The sequence below is a fragment of the Somniosus microcephalus genome, chromosome 5 (assembly GCF_052327205.1).
Source record: "Somniosus microcephalus isolate GS21.2 chromosome 5, FLI_Smic_1.0, whole genome shotgun sequence".
Taxonomy (NCBI): Eukaryota; Metazoa; Chordata; class Chondrichthyes; order Squaliformes; family Somniosidae; genus Somniosus; species Somniosus microcephalus.
The window spans coordinates 41,117,839-41,136,289 of record NC_140991.1 but is presented as its reverse complement, the minus strand read 5'-3'; the positions used below and the strand labels follow the sequence as shown (position 1 = coordinate 41,136,289).

Genomic DNA, 18,451 nt, shown 5'->3' with positions numbered 1-18,451 from the left:
GCAGCAGTTTTTTGCCTTTGGCTGAGATGTCCATCTGACTTGGGCGTGGCTCTGATCTGACTTCCGTTGGGCCACAATGGTATTTTAATGGCGTATTGAGCAGGGTGCCTGCAGCGGGCTCCCTGCGCAGTAAACCCTGTCGGGGAAGAAGCGGTTTACACTTAGCTTTGCAGGGCCAGGAGTGCTCCAATGGACCTCACGAGGAAATTTTTGGCCGTTCCCTGCCCCCTTGTACCCATAAGAGTCTTTTCTCTTTCCCCCCCCCCCCCCCCCTCAAAAAAAACCACCCACTGACTTATCTGAGTAGCGGTGGGTAGCCTCTCGGCCATCCAATCTTCCCCTGCTGGCAGCTAACTAGCTGCCTCTTTGTGCCCAGCTGGATGTAAATGAGGCGTGGCAATTAACATCAGTCAGGTCTTCCATCGGTCCTTGTGTCTTGTGTGCATCCTGTAGTGTATGTGCCTTTAAGAGCCCCAGGTGTGCTGTAATGCCGGTAATTGCCACTCGGGCTATATAAGCCTGTATATTGTGTATATCCGTTAGAACCCCCCCCCCCCCCCCCCCAGACTTTGCTTAGTAAATACCTATGAACCAACTCCTGTCTTCAGTGTCTTTATCAAGACACGGACACTACAGTGGCAATGAAGTGGAAACGGACTTACCTGCAATTCGGCAGCACCTCAAGGACATCGATTCCTCGGGCGTCCTGAAGACTCAAGGAAGTGAGAGAAGCTGTGGTTTCACCATCTGGCCAAGCTGGTGGCAGGTACTGCGCTAATCCTTCCTGGGCGTCAGGCTGGGGCTCCAGCGGCTGGCTCTACAGCTGAGACAGGCAGCGAAATCGGAGGCAAGCAATAACGGACTGGGAGGGAGCACTCTGGAGACGGCCGGCGCGGCAAGCAGGTCAGCGTTCAGACCTGGAGAGAAACTCCGGCGGGAACGAGTCTCCAACAGTAAATAAAATTTTAAAAAAGAACAGAAACCGCAGTAAACAGCGTTGTCATCGGCAGCAGCGGCGGGAAAGCGCGGGAAGCGCCATATCTTTTCTAAGATGCCTAATTCTGGCAATATTGATGCTTTTGATAACAAGATAGAGGATTGGACCACATGTGGAAAGAGTGGAGGTATATTGCACCGCAAATGGAATAGAAGATGAGAAAAAAGCTTCAGTACTTCTGGATCTAATGGGCGCAAAGACATACAAGCTGTTACGAAACTTAATCACTCCAGCCGAACCGATGGACAAGAATTTTAAGGAGATTGTTGATACCCTACACTGCCAATTCGAGGCAGGACTGGCAGATTCTCTGCGAGACAAATTCGTCTGCGATCCCCTAAGTGTAGAAACACAAAAAAAGCTATTTTCTGAGAAAAATTTAACACTGGACAAGGCTTTCAGTGCAATAGGAGCTGCAGAGATACAGCAAAGGCCACAGGACTTCGGCACCCATGAAATGACACGGGGTTTCGAGAGATGTTATCGCTGCGGCAGATCCACCCATGACCAGAGGGACTGCTGGTTCAAGGACAAAGCATGCAGACAATGCGGAAAGATGGGACACATTCCACGTGTGTGCCGATCTGAAAACAAAAAATCCACTAACAGGAAAAGAATCAATAAGGAAAAGCACAGAAAGGTACAAATGATGACGGACAGTAGCTCCGAAGACCAGAAGAGCGATAGCGACTCCGGGAACAAGAGACTAAGCTCTCTCAAATTACATAATGTAATTGCCAAAGAAGATTACCAGACCATTTGGGTTACCCTCACGATAGCAGGGTCCCCAGTTAAAATGGAGCTAGATACAGGATCAGCTCTGACCGTCCTAAATCGACGGGATTACGAGCGGCTATTTCCGCATATACCTTTAAAAGACACATCCATTATCTTGAAAACATATACGGGGCAGAAAGTATACCCCAAAGGAAAAATAAGGGTGCCTGTTGTATACAACGGCAAGGAAATACAGAAGTTGTATTTATACGTTCTACAAGATGGTGGTCCACCGCTGTTGGGACGTGAATGGATCAGGAAAATACATTTAGACTGGCACTCCATTCAGGCACTGACGGTGACCAGTAAGGAAAAAGAATGATAACGTCATACCTGAACGACTAAAAGACATCTTGGCCAACGCTAAGGAAGTGTTTCAAGAGAAACTAGGAACCTTGAAAGGCATCACCGCCTCAATAAAAGTGGAAGATGCAGCAATTCCCAAGTTTTTTAAGGCAAGACCGGTGCCATACGCAATTCGTCCAGCAGTCGAGGCAGAGCTGGAGAATTTGGAAACGGCAGGCGTATTATCTAAAATAGATTGGAGCGAGTGGGCAACACCCATCGTCCCAGTCATGAAGAAAGCATTGAAGAATGATAAATCTGAAGAACAGAGAAAAATTCGCATCTGTGGAGACTTCAAGGTGACTCTAAACCCGGTCCATCACACGGTACAGTATCCTCTTCCGAGGATAGAAGATATTTTCGCCTCCCTATCCGGAGGGAAACGGTTCACTAAAATTGACTTGGCACAGGCATATCTACAGATGGAGGTTGAAGAGACCTCTTAAAAAATATCTCACGATAAATACACAAAGGTCTATACCAGTACAATCGACTGGTTTTCGGAGTAGCATCCGCCCCAGCTATCTGGCAAAGAGCTATGGAGCAAGTCCTCCAAGGGATTCCGGGGACTCCATGCTACCTAGACGACATCCTTGTAACAGCAGAAAACGACAACGAGCACCTTGCCAATTTAGAGCAGGTGCTCACTAGGCTGAGAGAACGGGGCCTACGAGCAAATCGCCCCAAGTGCGAATTTTTCCTAAATCAAATATCATATTGTGGCCACATAATAAATAAGGAAGGGTGATATACCTATCAATTCATCCAATGAAAAGCGACGCGTTAAGACAGTAACTATAGGTTTTTATTGGCTAAATAACAGAGCCCACCCTCGTGGGTGATCGGATCCAACAAGGAGGAATACCAGCCAGTCGACCACCTTTATAGCTGGGCAAGTAGGTGGAGCCATGGGCGGAGTCAGCAGTGGTCAGCCCAGGTATAACAGCGTGACAAGAGGCGACCTCGTGTAGTGATACAACAGTGTAAACAGTGATAACCATAGTGTAACGATAATGAACGATAAAAGTGGTTTACCACATTCACCCCTTGTTTAGATTTGAGTCCGGCGGGGTGAAGTGTACTACCAGTTCGGGTATGTCAGTCTGTCCGGTGGCCTCGTAAGCCTTTCCGATCGTCGCAGCAGCGGCGGCGGTGATGCAGTATCCGATGTTAATGCTGGTGTCTGCGTGGTCGGCGAAGGCTCGTGGGGTTCCGGCATGCCGTCTACCTGGGCTGGATTTGGGGGGGTGGTGGGGGGTAACGGTGGTGTCTCAGGGATGCCCGAGGGTGCGAGGTCTCGTAAGGAGACTGTGTCCTCCCGCCCGTCTGGGTATGCCACATAGGCGTACTGGGGGTTGGCGTGCAGGAGGTCCACCCTCTCGACCAGGGGGTCCGTTTTATGGGCCCTCGCGTGCTTTCGCAGCAAGACGGGCCCCGGAGAGGTCAGCCAAGTTGGTAGCGTGGTTCCCGTAGTCGACTTCCTGGGGAAAACAAACATTCGTTCATGGGGGGTGGCGTTAATGGCAGTGCAAAGCAGTGACCGGATGGAATGCAGCGCTGCCGGGAGGACTTCCTGCCAGCGAGAGGTTGGGAGGCCCTTGGACTTTAAGGCTAAGAGAACGGCCTTCCAGACAGTCGCGTTCTCTCTTTCCACCTGGCCGTTCCCTCGGGGGTTGTAGCTGGTGGTCCTGCTTGCAGCAATACCTCTCGCTAGTAGGAACTGGCGAAGTTCCTCGCTCATGAAGGAGGAGCCCCGGTCGCTATGTATATAGTTCGGGAACCCGAACACGGCGAAGAGGTCGTTCAGGCATTTGATGACCGTGGTACTGGTCATGTCTGGGCAGGGGAAGGCAAAGGGGAAACGGGAGTACTCGTCAATGATGTTGAGGAAGTGCACATTACGGTCAGAGGACGGGAGGGGCCCCTTAAAATCGATGCTCAAGCGCTCGAAGGGGCGGGTGGCCTTGATCAGGCTTGCTCTGTCCGGCCTAAAGAAATGCGGTTTGCATTCGGCACAGGTTTGGCAGTTCCTGGTCATGGTCCTGACCTCCTCGATGGAGTAGGGCAGGTTGCGGGCCTTAATGAAGTGGTAAAGTCTGGTGACTCCGGGGTGGCAGAGGTCATTGTGGAGGGTCTGCAGTCTATCAATTGCGCGTTGGCGCATGTGCTTCGTGATAGAGCATCTGGGGGTTCGTTCAGTTTACCAGGCCGGTACAAGATCTCATAATCATAGGTGGAGAGCTCGATTCTCCACCTCAAGATCTTGTCGTTCTTGATTTTGCCCCTCAGCTTGTTATTAAACATAAAAGCGACCGAACGCTGGTCGGTGAGGAGGGTAAATCGTTTGCCTGCCAGGTAATGCCTCCAGCGTCGTACAGCCTCCACGATCGCCTGGGCCTCCTTCTCGACCGAGGAGTGTCGGATCTCAGGGCCCTGGAGGGTCCTTGAGAAGAAGGCCACCGGTCTCCCCTCCTGGTTAAGGGTTGCGGCTAGGGCGAAGTCGGATGCATCGCTCTCCACTTGGAAAGGGATAGACTCATCCACCGCGTGCATTGTGGCCTTAGCAATGTCTCCCTTAATGAGGGAGAAGGCTGCGCACGCTTCTGCCGTCAGGGGGAAGGAGGCGGACTTCATGAGGGGTCTGGCTTTGTCCGCATAATTCGGCACCCATTGGGCATAGTAGGCGAAGAGCCCCAGGGTCCTCTTCAGCGCCTTTGGACAGTGGGGGAGGGGAAGCTCCATGAGGGGGCGCACTCTTTCGGGGTCGGGGCCGATGACTCCGTTCTCTACTACGCAGCCGAGGATGGCAAGGCGCGAGGTGTTAAACACACATTTCTCCTTATTGTAGGTGAGGTTCAGCCGTTGGGCCGTACGGAGGAATCTCTCCAGATTAACATCATGGTCCTGCCGGTCGCGGCCGCAGATGGTGACGTTATCTAGATAGGGGAACGTGGCTTGCAGCCCGTTCTGGTCAACCATCCGGTCCATCTCCCTTTGGAAGACCGAAACCCCGTTGGTGACGCCGAAGGGAACCCTAAGGAAGTGGTAGAGGCGGCCATTCGCCTCGAAGGCGGTATACTGGCGGTCCTCAGAGCGGATAGGGAGTTGGTGGTAGGCCGACTTAAGGTCGATGGTAGAGAATACTCGGTACTGTGCAATCTGATTGACCATATCAGATATGCGGGGAAGGGGGTATGCGTCCAGCTGGGTGTACCGGTTTATGGTTTGGCTGTAGTCGATGACTAGGCGGTTTTTATCGCCGGTCTTAACGACTACGACCTGGGCACGCCAGGGGCTGTTGCTCCTCTCGATGATGCCCTCCTTCAGGAGACGCGGCACCTCAGAGCTAATAAAAGCTCTGTCCCCGGCGCTGTACCGCCTGCTCTTGGTAGCGACGGGTTTACAGTCGTGGGTGAGGTTGGCGAACAGGGAGGGGGGCGGAACCCTGAGGGTGGATAGGCCGCAGGTGGTACGCGGTGGGCGGTTTAAAGGCTGTTGGTTGTCGACTGTGAGTGGGGGGAGGGGTCCACCGTATGCCAAAGTGACACTTTGAAGGTGGGATTGGAAATCCAGCCCTAGTAGGACGGCAGCGCAGAGTTGGGGCAGGACGAGAAGTTTAAAATTTTTATACTCCGTGCCCCTAACCGACAGGGTCACAACACAGTATCCGCTGATGTCTGTTGAATGGGACCTCGACGCCATCGAGATCCGGTTGCGCGTTGGCTGGACAGTGAGGGAGTAGTGGCTCACCGTGTCTGGATGGATGAAACTCTCCGTGCTTCCACTGTCGAACAGGCAGGTCGTGGCGTGGCCGTTTACTTTGATGTCCATCGTGGACTTGGACAGGTGATGCGGGCGAGCTTGGTCCAGTGTGACGGAGGCTAGTGTATGGCTGAGCGAGCTACTGTAGTCTGCGGGTGAGGCTGTGGTCGGGTCTGGACACAAGGTGGCGGTCGAGTGTGGTGAACAAAATGGCGGTGCCCACGACGTTGCATAAAATGGCGGAGAAGATGGCCACCCCCACAACTCACATGAGGCACTGCCGGTGTCGGTGGCCTTGATCAAAGATGGCCGCCCCCCACGACTCTCACGAGGGGATACTGGCATCTGTGGCCTTGATGAAAGATGGCCGCCCCCACAACTCGCATGAGGCACTGCTGGCATCTGTGGCTTTCCCCCTGCAGGCCTTCGCGAAGTGGCCCTTCTTGTGGCAGTCGGAGCAGGTCGCGTTTCTTGCAGGGCAGCGCGCCCTCGGGTGTTTCGCCTGGCCACAGAAAAAGCAGCCGGCGGCCCGATCGCGGGGCTCCGATGTCGCAGCCGGTACCGGGGGTGGCGGTCCCGATCGGGTCCGGGACGCCGACGCTGAGGTAGGTCCCAGAGGCGGCGGTGCGAGGGGTATTGCGGTCGGGGTCGGGCCTGAGTCCCAGGGTCGCGCAGCACAGTACCTGGAATACGCCTCGAGGTCCCGATGGGCCACTTCCAGAGAGCGAGCGAGGGCTGCAGCTGTGTTCAGGTCGAGGTCCTTTGATTCGAGCAGTCTTTGCCGTGAGTAGTTGGACCGAAGGCTTTTCACGAAGGCATCGCGGATATTCTCTTCAGTATTTTCTGCAGCCGTTACAGCTTTAAAGTCACAGTCCCTGCCAAGTGTTTGTAGCGCCCGTAAAAATTCATCTACAGACTCTCCTGGCTGTTGCGGGCGGGATCTTAGGAGATGTCTGGCATACATAGAATTTACCGGGCTCCGGTACTGCTCTTTCAGCAGGTTGAGGGCGGCCTCGTATGTAGTAAGGTCCTGGATGAGTGCAAATACTTTAGGGCTCACTTGGGCGGTCAGAACTCTTAGTTTGGATCTCTGAGGCACGCCGGATTCTTCCAGGTAGGATTCGAAACAGCTCAGCCAGTGTTTGAAGTCGAGGGCTGAGTTTGCTGCCTGTGGGTTTAGATCCAGGTACGGTGGTCGGAGGGCTCGCAGCCAGGCCAGCTGCTGTGGCTGTTGTAGCTGGGCGTCTGACTGGTCGTTTGGCTGCTCCGTTAAAGACATTTCAAAATTTAGCCAATAAAATTGATCTACAGGTAGACTGTCCTTTATCCGAAAACCTCGGGACCAGCCGAGTTTCGGATAAAGGAGAATTTCGGAAGGTGGGTAGGCGGGGGTCCGTGGGGGGGTCGGCGGGGGGTTGTGCGCACGACTTACGCTGACGCTCAGCGTAAGTCGGTCGGGGCTGGCGGGGTACGCGGTTGTCGGGGCTGGCGGGGTCCGCGGGGGGGGTCGGCGGTTGTCAGGGCTGGCGGGGTCCGCGGGGGGGGTCGGCGGTTGTCGGGGCTGGCGGGGTCCGCGGGGGGGTCGGCGGTTGTCGGGGCTGGCGGGGTCCGCGGGGGGGTCGGCGGTTGTCGGGGCTGGCGGGGTCGCCGGTTGTCGGGGTCGGCGGGGGGTCGTGCGCACGACTTACCCTTTATCCGAACTTCTGCAACCGGAACCCTCTAAAAACGAAGGTTTTTTCGTTCAGCGTAAGTCGTACGCACGACTTACGCTGAACGAAAAAACCTTCGGTTTTTAGAGGGTTTCGGTTTTCGGAAGTCCGGATAAAGGGTAGTCTAACTGTACCTATCAATTCATCCAATGAAAAGCGACGAGTTAAGACAGTAACTATAGGTTTTTATTGGCTAAATAACAGAGCCCACCCTCGTGGGTGATCGGATCCAACAAGGAGGAATACCAGCCAGTCGACCACCTTTATACCTGGGCAAGTAGGTGGAGCCATGGGCGGAGTCAGCAGTGGTCAGCCCAGGTATAACAGCGTGACAAGAGGCGACCTTGTGTAGTGATACAACAGTGTAAACAGTGATAACCATAGTGTAACGATAGTGAACGATAAAAGTGGTTTACCACAAAGGGTTGCATAAGTCACCTGAAAAAATTGAAGCGGCCATAAAAGCCCCAGCACCTGAAAATGTTTCACAATTAAGGTCGTTCCTGGGATTAATAAATTACTATCATAAATTTTTACCAAACTTATCAACTCTTCTACACCCTCTTAATGAACTGCTACAAACAGGAGTAATTTGGAAATGGAACGAAGACTGCAAAAGTGCCTTCTATAAATGCAAAGACTTAATCACATCCAAAGAAGTTTTGGCTCATTACAACCCATCACTGCCAATCAGACTGGCGTGCGATGCATCCCCTTACGGCATAGGAGCAGTATTATTGCATAAATTCCTTGATGGCTCGGAACGGCCGATAGCTTTTGCGTCACGCTCATTGAACTCAGCTGAGCGTAACTATGCCCAAATCGACAGGGAAGCACTCAGCCTGGTATGGGGAGTAAAGAAATTCAACCATTACCTACACGGACAAAAGTTTACCTTGTTGACTGACCATCAACCCCTCCTCTCCATATTCAACCCTAAAAAGGGTGTTCCCATTATGACAGCGCAAAGGCTACAGAGGTGGTCCCTTTTTCTAGGGGCACACCAATACAACATAGAATACAAAGGGTCAAAACAGCATGGGAATGCTGACGGTTTATCGCGCCTACCGTTGCCAACGGTAGAAGAGGCACCTACAGTAGATCCAATGGAGATGTTCCACTCTACCATAGTGGAATGTCTACCAGTAACAAATTCTGCCATGGAAAGGGAAACGAGAAATGACCCGACTCTTTCACGGGTCTACGATTTAACAGTGAAGGGATGGCCAGCACATGGCGAACCACTGTTGCCAGCATTCTCGCAAAGAAGAGAACAGCTGTCAGTGTGCCGAGGAACCTTGATGTGTGGATCCAGAGTGGTGATTCCACCCAAACTCCAGGATAAAGTGCTAAAGGAACTTCACGAGGGGCATCTGGGTGGAGTGAAAATGAAGAACCTAGCCAGGGCGTTTGTATGGTGGCCAGGTATCGATGGAGACATCGAAGAAATGACCAAGAGCTGCCTAGGATGCCAGAAGGTCCAAAACGCTCCACCACAAGCCCCTCTACATCCATGGGAGTGGCCCTCATCTCCCTGGCAAAGGGTACACATCGACTTTGCTGGTCCATTTATGGACTCAATGTTCTTAATCGCGGTTGATGCACACTCCAAGTGGCCGGAGGTAATAAAGATGTCCTCCACCACCACGGAAAAAACCATCACAGTATTAAGGACCATATTTGCCAGGAATGGGCTGCCGGAACAGATCTGTTCTGATAATGGACCGCAATTTGTGTCCGAAGAATTCAGAAAGTTCTTTAAAAAAAAAAACAATGGGGTTAAGCACTACACGTCCACCCCATACCATCCCGCCACCAATGGATTGGCTGAAAGGTTTGTCCAGACCTTCAAGAAGGCCATCAAGGCCATGGGTAATGAAGACATAAAACTTCAGCACAAGGTGGATAACTTCTTATTCGCATACAGGAATGCAACACACATGGTTACCAACCAAACTCCCGCCATGATGTTCTTCAATAGAAACCTAAGATGCCGGCTGGATTTGGTCAAACCCAACATCAGAAGGGACGTGGAGAACCGGCAGTTTCAAGGCATGAATGAAAGGCCAACTAGAACCTTCCAGATAGGCCAACAAGTTTTGGCCCGGGACTACCGTACCGAGAAATGGCAGCCTGGAACTATCTGCACACGACTAGGACCACTGATGTATACCGTGGACATAATAAGGCGCCATGCTGACCAAATCATAAAGTCATCCGAAAAGGGACAACCTACACCACAACTCTATACATCTAACGATGAAGTAGAGATACCCATATCTGCCTCCGATCCGGTGATACTGGAACCCGATGAACCCGACACTGGCATTCAAGCAGAATCAGCCTTGCCAGAAGAACCTACTACACCACCAGAAACTACTACACCCCCGAGGCGTTATCCGGACCGAGTCAGGAAGCCTCCTGAGAGACTGACTTATAATTAATTAACTACAGCAATGTATATTATTTTGCTTATAACATGTAATTAATAATTACTTAAAATATGATGTACCGGTTAGCTAAAAGGGGAGGAATTGTAGTGTATGTGCCTTTAAGAGCCCCAGGTGTGCTGTAGTGCCGGTAATTGCCACTCGGGCTATATAAGCCTGTATATTGTGTATATCCGTTAAACCCCCCCCCAGACTTTGCTTAGTAAATACCTATGAACCAACTCCTGTCTTCAGTGTCTTTATCAACACACGGACACTACACATCCCACCCAGGAGTTAAAGTTCTGCCTAGTATCCCTTTCAGTAAGTTGGTATGAAATGAAAAGGTGAAGATCCTTCTGTATAAGTGTGAGGGAACTGAATTAATGCACACAGTTGATGTTGAGTCATACCTATCTATATCTCTGCTAATGTTTAATTCAGCTGCCTAAAGGTTGGGCATGAAATTGCTTTAATCTAATGGCTCCAATAATCCCATGAATACTCAATTAATTTAGCAATTGAGAAATGGAGAAAAACTAAAGTAAAAAATGCTAATGAATTCTTAGTTAAATATTTGATATTTAAAATTTTTGCATAATTGGAGAGAAGCTTTAAATACTTTGGTTTATATGTTAAACCAAAACGTGGCACCCTGTGCAAAAGGAACTCCAGTTATTTCCCCATTTAAGTAAGCTGCTATGACTAGATGGACAAAACTGCTCCGATTACTCCTGAGTAAGCTAAATACAGTAAAGAAAAATTTCCTCTTTGGCCTTGTACCTATTTCAGATACTACCTGCCAGGGTCCCAAGTCAACATTTCTGAGACCTGGAGTCACATTTCAAAGTTCCTCTGTGCAGGCAAGAGGAGTTAATTGCCTTGAGCTCCCAAAACAAGAAGGGAGACTGCCTGTATCATCCTCCCCATTCCCAGAACTCTTCCTCCACTCCACAACAAACCCCCATAGGCACATCTCTATCCTGTGCATCACGTTCACCTTTTTGACCAAAAAAGCATAGAAACCCTGAGGAGGACTTGGGAACAAGACTTAGGCCACCAGCTAATTGAGAAGGGATGGTGGAGTACAGCAGCCTTGGGGTTACAACACTAGGCTAGCAGCCTAGAGGTTATTAGTTCAAATTTCACCAATGACAAATCGTGAAACTGAATGCAGAATACTTGGTTATTTTCTGGTGCCAGCCCACAAATTACCACGAAAGCTGCTGGATGGCTGTAAAAACCCAACTGGATCACTAATGTCCTTCAGGAAAAGGAATCTGGTCTGGCCTATGTGTTGACACTATGTGGTTGACTCTAAATGCCTCCAGGACCCCTAGGGATAGACGATAAATACTGGTTTGCCAGTGTTGTCCGTAATAAAACAGGGGAGCTGGAGACAATCCTGCATTGCGAGGAACCAGACATAGTAGGAATTACTGAGACATGGCTACAGAAAAACCAGGACTGGGAATAAAACATTGCAGAGTGCAGGAAAAATATATTCTGCTAAAAGGAAAGAACAAACTAAACAATAATGAGACTCCATGGATGAATAAAGCCATAAGAGAACAATTGAGGGTAAGAAAAGAGGCATACATTAAGTACACAGACAGCAGGGGAGTGCATGATAAGTTAGAAAAAGATGTAGTGCAGAAGACTGGCGGATAGCTAACGTAATACAGATATGTAAGAAGGGGGATAGAACATGTCCAGGGAATTATAGACCAGTCAATTTAACATCGGTGGTAAGAAAAATAATGGAATCCCTACTGTGGTAAACCACTGTTGTTAGTATTGTTGTTCACCACTGTTGTTAGTACTGTTGTTCACTGTTAGTACTGTTGTTCACTCTTGCATATTGTTGTACTTGTCTGTACATGCCTCAGCTGACTCCGCCCCTGGCTCCACCCTCATGGCTGGGTATAAAGGTCGCTGCTCGGCAGCCTCCGGCCCTTTTGGATACCAGGCAACCACAAGAGGCATGCTCTGTTCTTTGGTAATAAAAGCCTGTTTATTACTTTCTCAATCTCCAGTCTTTTGTAGCAATTGATAGTGCATCACCTACTAAAGGAGATAATAGAACATCTAGAAACCAATAATATAATAATGAATAGTCAGCATGGATTTCAAAAGGGAAGGTCTTGCTCGACCAACCTTATTGAATTTTTTGAAGAGGTAACAGAGAGAGTAGACAATGGTAATGCAGTAGATGTAATTTATCTGGATTTTCAAAAGGCCTTCGATAAGGTACCCCATAATAGACTGACGAACAAGGTCAGAGAATGCGGAGTCAGGGGACAAGTAGCAGAATGGATTGCTGGTTGGCTTCAGGACAGAAGCAGAGAGTAGGAGTAAAGAGTAGCTATTCACAGTGGCAGAAGGTGGGTAGTGGTGTTCCACAAGGATCAGTGCTGGGACCACTGCTGTTCACAATTTATATTAACGATTTAAACTTTGGAAATCGAAAACACTTTCTAAATTTGCGAATGACACCAAATTGGGGGGGAATAGCCAGTACTGAGGAGGACTGCAATAAATTACAGGAGGACATTAATAAGCTTGCAGAATGGGCATATAATTGGGAAATTAAGTTCAACACAGATAAATGTGAGGTATTACATTTTGGTAGGAAGAATAGGGAGGTCACTTATTACTTGGAGGGTGCGAGTCTAGGTAGGGTAGAGGAACAAAGGGATCTCGGAGTACAAATACACAAATCACTAAAAGTTGCAACACAGGTTAGCAAGGCCATAAAAAAAAAAGCAAACCAAGCACTGGGGTTTATTTCTAGAGGGATAGAATTGAAAAGTAGGGAAGTTATGCTAAACCTGTATCAAACCTTGGTTAGACCACACTTACCAGAATACTGCGTACAGTTCTGGTCGCCATATTATAAAAAGGATATAGAGGCACTGGAGAGGGTGCAGAGAAGATTTACAGGGATGGTACCAGAAATGCGAGGGTATACATATCAGGAAAGGATGAACAGGCTGGGTCTCTTTTCTCTTGAAAAAAGAAGGCTGAGGGGTGACCTAATAGAGGTCTTTAAAATTATGAAAGGTTTTGATAGAGTGGATTCAGAGAGAATGTTTCCACTTGTGGGGAAGAGCATAACGAGAGGCCATCAATATAAGATAGTCACCAAGAAATCCAATAGGGAATTCAGAAGAAACTCCTTTACCCAAAGAGTGGTGAGAATGTACAACTCGCTATCTCAGGGAGTGGTTGAAGCGAATAGTATAGATGCATTTAAGAGGGGGCTAGACAAAACATATGAGGGAGAAGGGAATAGAGAGTTAAGCTGATAGATTTAGATGAGGAAAGACTGGAGGAGGTTCGAGTGGAGCATAAACGCCGGCATAGACTGGTTGGGCCAAATGGCCTGCTTCTGTGCCGTATATCCTATGTAAAGCTGGCCTGGGATCAGATCTGAGCTAGAAAAAGTTACTACAACTGAGTGTTATGTACCCAGTCGGTGCTAACTTTTCCTTCCTGGTTCTGGCAAAGGGTCTCTACTTGAAATGTTAACTGATCTGTTCTCTACACAGATGCTGACTGATCTGAGTTTTTCCAGCATTTTCTACTTTTGTCTCTATCTTTTCCTGGCCTGGACAACTGTAATTTTGTGTCTGGACCGATTTTTGAAGTGCTAGCTTTCAAATAAATTATTTGAGCTGTCTGGAATGCATTGGGTCCACTCCCATAATCTATGTTGTTGTCATGACTTCAGGTGCAAAAGTAGACACACGTGGCAAGCCTCCATTAGGGTGAAAATTGGTTTTTGCATAAACTGGAAGTATATTTGAAATGACAGAAAGGAGAGTAATTTGTACCGAATGTACCTCCTAGCTTTTCCTGCTCTAAATTGATGCCCTTTTCAGTTGCAGGAGAGGCTATAAACCATATAGCCATACATTTAAAAAAGAAAATCACATTTTTGGAGCGGCTTATTACGAACTGACTTGACGAGCCTCTTTTGTTTAAATTGGGGAACAGAGTGGCTGAATCCATTTCCAGCTTTTGGTACTAAAATCCAACTTATTTTGTACAGCTAAAGTGAAAAGAGCTGCAATCAAAGACACAGCGGTAGCCATTCACAGGAAGTTTCAGCATTATAATGGAATTATATCGGAGTCGAGTGACATTGAAAGGTATGTTGAATATTGTAAGAAATATGGTTTTATGTCGAAAGCATTTTAAACATTTCCTTTATTCTAGAAAAACTGCCATACTTATGCAGGGAAAGCAAAACATGCATTCCAATTTAAAATGGATGTCAAGTAACCTCACCTTATTTGATGAATCTTAGTTACTGACATGATTTCTTTCTTTCTTTCGTGTAACAAAGACTGCTATGCAGCTCTGAATATATAGATAGTGATAAAGAAGCTATATGTCACTCAGTACTGTCAGTTTATTACTACTGCATATTCAGTGTTGGGAGTCTCCTGTTGTCTGTCTCTTGTAACAGCAACACTGATCTAAAACAAACTGAATGTGATAAATTATCCTATTTCTATACATCATTTAGAATAACACAGTACAACATATTTACTGAACTCCATTAGTGTGTGATTGCTTTTTAACTTTGCAGATAAGGTTGTATTGAATGGAATTATGAGAGTCAACATTCAGCAACTTCAAATAGTTATAGTGCTAGGAACATTGCCTAATTTGTATCTGTACTAAATTTGCACCTCTTTGGAGTTTCTGCAACTTGTGTGCTAGCTGATCACTGGCTGACCATCTTTACTTTCCATATCCGGTTTAGTTTGATTCAAATAGGAATTTAATTATACATTTTGCTTGTGCATCAAAAGGTGAACTTTAATTTTTTGTTTTTTGATTCCACTCTCAGGAGTTTTGTTATGGCCTCTGCTCAGTGCATATACAGTATACTGCTGGATCTGGTGTTTGAGATTAACTGGTCTGGTCGCCTCACTATAGGAAGGATGTGATTGCTTTAGAGAGGGTGCAGAGAAGATTCACCAGGATGTTACCTGGGATGGAGCGCCTCAGCTATGAAGAAAGACTTAACAGGCTGGGGTTGTTTTCATTGGAGCAAAGAAGGCTGAGGGGGGACCTGATTGAGGTGTACAAAATGATGAGGGGCATAGATAGGGTAGATAAAGAGGAACTTTTCCCCTTAGTAGGGGGGTCAATAACAAGGGGGCATAGATTCAAGGTAAGGGGCAGGAGATTTAGAGGGGATTTGAGGAGGAACTTTTTCACCCAGAGGGTGGTTGGAATCTGGAACTCTCTGCCTGAAAGGGTGGTAGAGGCAGGAACCCTCACAACATTCAAGAAGCATTTGGATGAGCACTTGAAATGCCATTGCATACAAGGCTATGGACCAAATGCTGGAAAATGGGATTAGACTGGACAGGGATTGATGGACGGCGCAGACATGATGGGCCGAAGGGCCTCTTTCTGTGCTGTAAAACTCTACGACTAACACGTGGCTGTGGTCTCTGGCAATCAACTGGCTTTATTCAGATCAAGAGAGGGCTGGTTTTTGATCTGGGTGATATTTACTCGCCAGTTTGTGCTCGCCAGAAAAAAGGAGCATAGTACACTGACACAGCATTAAACAGGTTCCTCAAAGAAAAGTTCAAGGTGGTGACACTGCCTCAGTTAAAGCAATGTGTCCAAGACACAGGCTGATCTTGATTCAAAACAAGGATGTTCTACCCTCACCTCCTCATTTAGCCTAGTCCTAGGTAATACTGAGATTTTCTAGCAGTTTGCAGAGGATGCTGAATGATGAGAATTACCTATCTGGTACATGCTTCTTTATTCTAGAGTATGAAGAATATGTTAATAGGGTTAGACGAAGAAGGATATCTTGATGGGGTTAGATGAAGGGTTGGTGAGGCTCGTGTGGAGCATAACCACTGGCATGCACCTGTTGGGCGAAATGACCGGTTTCTGTGCTGTGAATACTATGTTACTATGTAAGCATCCTCCACACATTTGGTTATCCCTTCAGGCCTTGCAGGAGTTTACACTTAGTCTTTTTCTTTTAACATGATCTAACTTGCTGGTTAAAATTAATTATAACCTATGCAGGGATTTTAAGGGCTGTATGTCATTCAATAGCAACATGCCAATCAAAATATTGTGGGGGGACATGGTTTCTCTGGAATATTTGATCAGCAGCTGAGCTCCATTGGTGAATGGAATATGCTTCATACTCGAAGAATGAGTATGACCCTACTAAGTGACTAATCATTTTTTAAGTTTGGAACTTACCTGGAGCATCATTTGTTCCAGGTGAAAGGCAAGACCTCCTCCTTGGAGTGTGGGCGGCATGGTGACTTTTTGTATCTAGAAGAGAATATTGAACATTGCTGTTGAAGAACAAGTATGAAATGCTTAAAAAGTAATCAAAAAAGCTAGTGGAACGTTGGCCTTTATTTCAAGAGGGTTGGAAATCAAAAGTGAGGAAGTAATGCTTCAGTTGTACAGCGCCTTGGTCAGACCCCCATCTGGAGTACTGTATTTAGTTTTGGACACCGAACCCCAGGAGCAGGTGCAGTGCATATTCACACAAAGTAGTGGAACTTTCTCCCCCAAAAGGCTGTGGATGATGAGTCAGTGACATTTTCAAGACCAAATTTGCTTGATTTTAGTTACGTAAGGGTAACGAGGGATATGGATCAAAGGTGGGTAAATGGAGTTTAGGTATATGATCTGATTCAATGGTGGAACAGGCTTGAGGGCTGAATGATGACCTCTGTTCCTATGAATGTTATGCTTAGCTCAATAATTTAGAAAATAATAATTGCAAAAGCATGTCTATTATGTATCTCCATCTGATGGGGTATCTTTTAAAAGTTGGCTTGCTGTTGGTATTTCTTTTTTGCACCTCTAAGAATGTAGCTCTTTGTGTGGCTTGAGGGTGGCAATCCAAACCCACAGACTAATACAATAATAATAACCGTACAGGCAAACTGATTTTATAAAGCAAAATAAATGAATTTTTTGTGATTTATTTTCCAAGAAAAAGTTATGGAACACATTTTATGTTGTGGTCCGAGCCAAAATAGTGGTGTTAATGGCATCTAGATTTCTGTGCTAAATATAATTTGGCTGAAATGCAATTTGAAAAGTACGTTATGCTGATGGATTGTCCTGTGTTGCAGGGCCTTGTACGCATCTTCAAACAAGCATCTGGAAGATCTGTTACACCTGTAAACTAGTGTAGGTGGCAGTGGGTTCTATCCATTTGTTATCTTCGCTATCAACATAAAGGAAGCTGATGCATTCAAGCAGCAAAACATTATTTTTTTTTATTTTGTAAGATGTTTAGTAGAAATATATTTCTATTTGCACATACCTACTCTGATATAATTTGAAATTGTATTTGCCATGGTATATCTATCTAACCTAATTTGGTTACTTGTACCAATTAGAATGAATCAGAAAATGTAAGCTGAAAAGACATGTAAAATGTTTTTCAACAACAAATATGAAAATAGTTTTTTTTAAAGAGTTGAAAATAATGATGTTTTGTACTTTGGTTCTGGATTACAATTGTCTACCAGGAGATGTCACTGAAACATACCATAATATTGTAGGGAGAACCAATAGATGGTGATTGTACATTATGCAAAACATGATACAATGCAAAACTTTGTAAAAAAAAAATTGCATTGCTGATGCTGTAAAACCTGTGATTGGTAAATTAATTACTTTTGACTTTTTTATTAGAACTGAATAATGTACAGTATAAAGATTTAGTGTATGTGTAATAAAGGTTGCAGTGAATAAATATTTAATACACAAATTATAAAAAGTATATTTCAAAGAACATCCTTATTAGCTTTTATAAGTCTCCTCCTCCCAGCCCCCTCCCCATTTCCCAACTTTCCAATGCAAAAGCACAATTCTGGAATCTAAGTGGCTTTGGAAAATTATGACGAATGCATCTTCAACTTCTGACATTTATTTTACTATTCTGGGGTGGGTACCATCAGTTCCTGGCAATTTGTCTATCTTAAGTCCAGTTATTTTCAACATTATCCTTTTTTTACTTGTATTAAATCCACTAAGTTACCCCCCATGATTTATTTTTAGGTTCCCTTGTATCACTGGTATTTTGTCGTCTTCCACTGCCGTGAGAAGTACTCATAGGATTACCTGGATATACGGCAAGGAAGCGGGCGATTCAGCCCAACCAGTCCATGCCGTTGTTTATGCCCGTCTTTCCTCATCTAATTCTATCAGCATAACCCTCTGTTCCCTTCTCCCTCATATACTTATCTAGCCTCCCCGTAAATGCATCTATACTATTCGCTTCAACCACTCCCTGTGATGGCGAGTTCTACATTCTCACCACTCTTTGGGTAAAGAAGTTTCTTCTGAATTCCCTATTGGATTTCTTGGTCACTATCTTATATTGATGGCCTCTAGTTTTGCTCTTCCCA

General features: G+C 46.6%; 1 protein-coding gene across 3 annotated transcripts in view; it reads left to right on the top strand.

Moving 5' to 3' along the window:
* Positions 1–17,811, top strand: part of ncapg2 (non-SMC condensin II complex, subunit G2) — a 108,461-nt gene extending 90,650 nt beyond the window's left edge. For 2 of the 3 annotated variants that reach the window (XM_085987558.1, XM_085987559.1), the window contains exons 27-28: positions 14,074–14,173; positions 17,168–17,811. In XM_085987558.1, coding sequence (XP_085843684.1) covers positions 14,074–14,173; positions 17,168–17,219 — 152 coding nt within the window. In that variant the 3' untranslated portion in view covers positions 17,220–17,811. The other variant, XM_085987560.1, reaches the window with a different exon arrangement.
* The last annotated feature ends 640 nt before the right edge of the window (positions 17,812–18,451 follow it).